The sequence below is a fragment of the Monoraphidium neglectum genome, assembly GCF_000611645.1.
Source record: "Monoraphidium neglectum strain SAG 48.87 unplaced genomic scaffold scaffold05414, whole genome shotgun sequence".
NCBI lineage: Eukaryota > Viridiplantae > Chlorophyta > Chlorophyceae > Sphaeropleales > Selenastraceae > Monoraphidium > Monoraphidium neglectum.
This window is the reverse complement of record NW_014008216.1, coordinates 1-3,218: the sequence shown is the minus strand read 5'-3', so window position 1 is coordinate 3,218 and position 3,218 is coordinate 1. Positions and strand designations below refer to the sequence as shown.

At 70.1% G+C, this 3,218-nt stretch overlaps 1 protein-coding gene across 1 annotated transcript; it reads right to left on the bottom strand.

Annotated features, from left to right (window-relative positions):
* Nucleotides 1-117: 117 nt before the first annotated feature.
* Nucleotides 118-849, bottom strand: MNEG_15536 (hypothetical protein; the record flags this gene model as incomplete). The annotated part of the gene is made up of 1 exon (XM_014035993.1): nt 118-849. A coding segment is annotated over one exon (732 nt), but the record flags the coding sequence as incomplete, so codon positions are not given.
* Nucleotides 850-3,218: the final 2,369 nt, after the last annotated feature.

Sequence of the window (3,218 nt, the reverse complement as noted above, 5' to 3'; positions counted from 1 at the left end):
GCGCCGCGCCGCCGCGCCCTCTGCGCCCGGCGCCGCGGCCGCCGCGGCCGCCCAGTGCCCGCGTCGCGCGGCCGCGCGAGACACGTCGACGCGCGGCGCGCGGGGGTGCGCGCGGACCATCGCGGCGAGTGCGGGGTACGACAGGCCCGGCGGGACCCGCAGCACGCGCGCGACGGCCTGCAGGCGGCGCGCGCTGTTGCGCAGCTCCCGGCACGCGGTCGCGGCGCGCGCCAGGTCGGACGGGCTCAGGCGCGACAGCACCGCAAAAGTGACGTCCGGGGGCAGCGACGCCCACGCCGCGGCGCCGTCGGGCGGCGCGTCGCGCCGCTCCTGCGCCGCGGCCGCGCCGCCGCTCGACGGCCCGGCGCCGGCGGAGTCGCCTGCCTGCCCGCCGCCTGCCATGGCCAATAGCGCGTCCAGCGCGGCCTGCAGCGCCCTGCCGCAGCCGTCGTAGACGTCGGCGATCAGTGCCTCGGGCAGCGCGCCGCCCACGACCTCCCGCAGCGCCGCCAGGTCGCGCTCGCGCTGCTGCTGCTGCTGCTGCTGCTGCTGCTGCTGCTGCTGCTGCTGCTGCTGCTGCTGCTGCTCGCGGGCGTGCCCGGACCCCGATGCGGCGCCGCTGCCCGCCGCCGCGGCGTCGTCGCGCAAGCGGAAAAAGCGCTCCTTTCCGCGCTTCCCCTTGGGCTGCTCCGCAGCAGCGGCGGCGGCGGCGGCGGCCGCCTTCCTGGAGCCGCGCCCCGCGCCGGCGCGCGCATCGGCTTCGTCGTCCTGATTAAGGAGCGCCTCAAAGGCGGCGCGGCCGCGTGCGCTTGACACGTCGTACGTCTCGCCGCGCTGCTTGCGCGTCATTGCGGCGGCGGGAGGTGCCGGCCGCGCGGAGTCTCGCTAGGTGCTGCTCAAGTGGCGCGTGCCTGTGCAGCGAAGCGGCGCGCCGGGCCGCGAGGGGGAGGGGGCAGCCCAGACCTGGCGATGCGACTGGGTGGCGCGCTGCACAAGCGTGGCGGCGTGGCCGTGTGCTGTCACCGCCAGCACGAGATATGCAGGCGATGTGGATCCTTGGTGGAACTTAACAGTACCACCAAATGGGATCGATCGGAGAGCTGGCAGTCAGGCACGCGCACAACTGGAAGGCTGCCTCAACAACGTGCAAAAGCGAGGATTTGATTTCATCTATACGGTATGTGCGAACTGCTATGTGACGGTACGGTGTTGTGACTGTATGGGCCAGAATCTGAGATCACATGGAATTGTCACCTGAAGGTACTGAGGCCAGGTACGTAGGGTTGCTCGCTCAGATGCGTACAGGTTGTGATGATGCACACGTCCGTGGTTTTCTGATATTTATGTTAGACGGTGGGTCCTTCCTTGCGCTCCAGCCCTGCAATACAGTGCGTCACCACACCTCACTGCCAAGGAGGGTGGGCAAAGCGTTGACTCTCCCGAAACGATTGACTGGCACCCAGCACTCTCAACATGGCGATGAGGCCGCGTGACTGGCGAGGGTGAATGCATCCATCTACATGTATGTTGACTGGCAGGGAGCACGAGGCGCAAGGTTGGTGTGAATCAGGCGCAGCCCCAAGGCAGGTGCGTTGCTTGCCACGCCTCCCCATGCTCCCAGCTGTGACCACGCAACACAACGGAACCTGCCCTACCGCGCCCCGGAGCACGGCGGCTTCGCACCTGCCAAACCTATGGGCACTGCAATCACACCTTTGGCCATGACGGGTTGGATTACACGGACGATGCGGCAATGGGGAGCGTGGCGCGGCGTCAACGCCTGGCACACGGGGCGTGCTGCGACGACGGGGAGGCCCACGCCTCGGCTACGCATGTGCATCAAGCGGCGCCCGGGCCCCCAAATTTGGGCCGGCGGGCGCCGCGGAGTACTTGGCTCAAGGGTCGTGCGGCGCCGCAGCGCCCAGGGCGCCGCTTTGCAGTGGCGTTCCCGGCACGGCCGGCAGGGGGTGGGGCAAGGGGCGCCGCGTCACGCGGGGCAGCAAGTCGGGGGGGCGCTGCTGTAGACGCGAGCCCCCCAAGGGCCCATGGCGCCCCTGCGCACCCCTGGTCGTCAGATGCGCGGCACTGCCGCGCTGGCGTGCCATCGGCAGCGCGGGGATCGATGGATGCAGGCCGCAGCTGGGGCGCCGAGCGCGCTCAGCAGGCGTGTGTCAGAAAACAAAGAAGACGAGGGACCGGCAAGAATAGCCGGGGCGAGCGGGGCCCCGCCCCGCCGCCCACCAATGCAGCGCTGCGCAGCGTCTTGCGCCCCCTGGAGGGCATTCGGGCACCGAGAAAAACGAGACAGGGGGCGAGCGCCGCACGAGGGATGGCGCCACTCATGAGCAGGTTGCCCGCCGCCCGCGTCGCTGCTGCGCCAGCTGCCAACCGTCGACCCCCCAACGCCCAGCTCAATGTCGCGGCGTCCAGCGGCGAATTTGATACGACACTGCTCGGATGTGGCGTGCCGCCCAGGCTACAAAGGCCCGAGAATGCAGCCAGCAGCCCTGGGCTGGGCAATCAGCGCTAGAGAGCAGGGAGCACGATGGGGTTTGCTCCTGTTTTGAGGGCGGGTCGTTTTGTCGCAGCAGCACTGAGTGAGGGCGCCTCCCCTGGCGCCCGCTGCGCCAAAGAAGCGTCGCGGGGGGCCCAGACGCGGATGGTTGGAAGGCCAGGCGCGGCGCCAGCGCTCGTTGGTGTCTCACAACAAGGGCATGCGCGGCGGCGCCCCCAAACGCCCTTGAGCCTTCGCGCCATGACCAATCGGTCGCCAGGCGGCCCGCAGGGGGGGGGGCAACGGGACGCAATGCAGGGGCCGTCAGACACGCGCCCGTGCTAGTGCGCTTCAAGAGTGCGGCGGCTCGGCGGCGCGATAATGGCAGGGTCATTGGGAAGATCGCCCGCGCCGGGGCCGCCCGCAATCCAGTCTGTTGTGGTTTGGTCTGTGGGCCATGCAGTTTGATGTGTCGAGATAAGGCACTGTTGGTCGCTGATACACAAGTCCGCATCATTTGTACAGCCAAGAAGCGGCGGGGCACGGCTGGGCAGCCGCGGCGGGGCCGCCGACGCGTGGCGCCTGCGGCCGCGCAGCGGCCTTGGAGCGCACCCGGCGACCGCCGGCGAGGCGCGGCCGAGCCGGCTGCGGCGCGGGGGCGGCATGAAAGAGAGTATGCAGGGACATAGCCGGAAGCAGGAGCGGCGGCGGACGGGGCACGGGG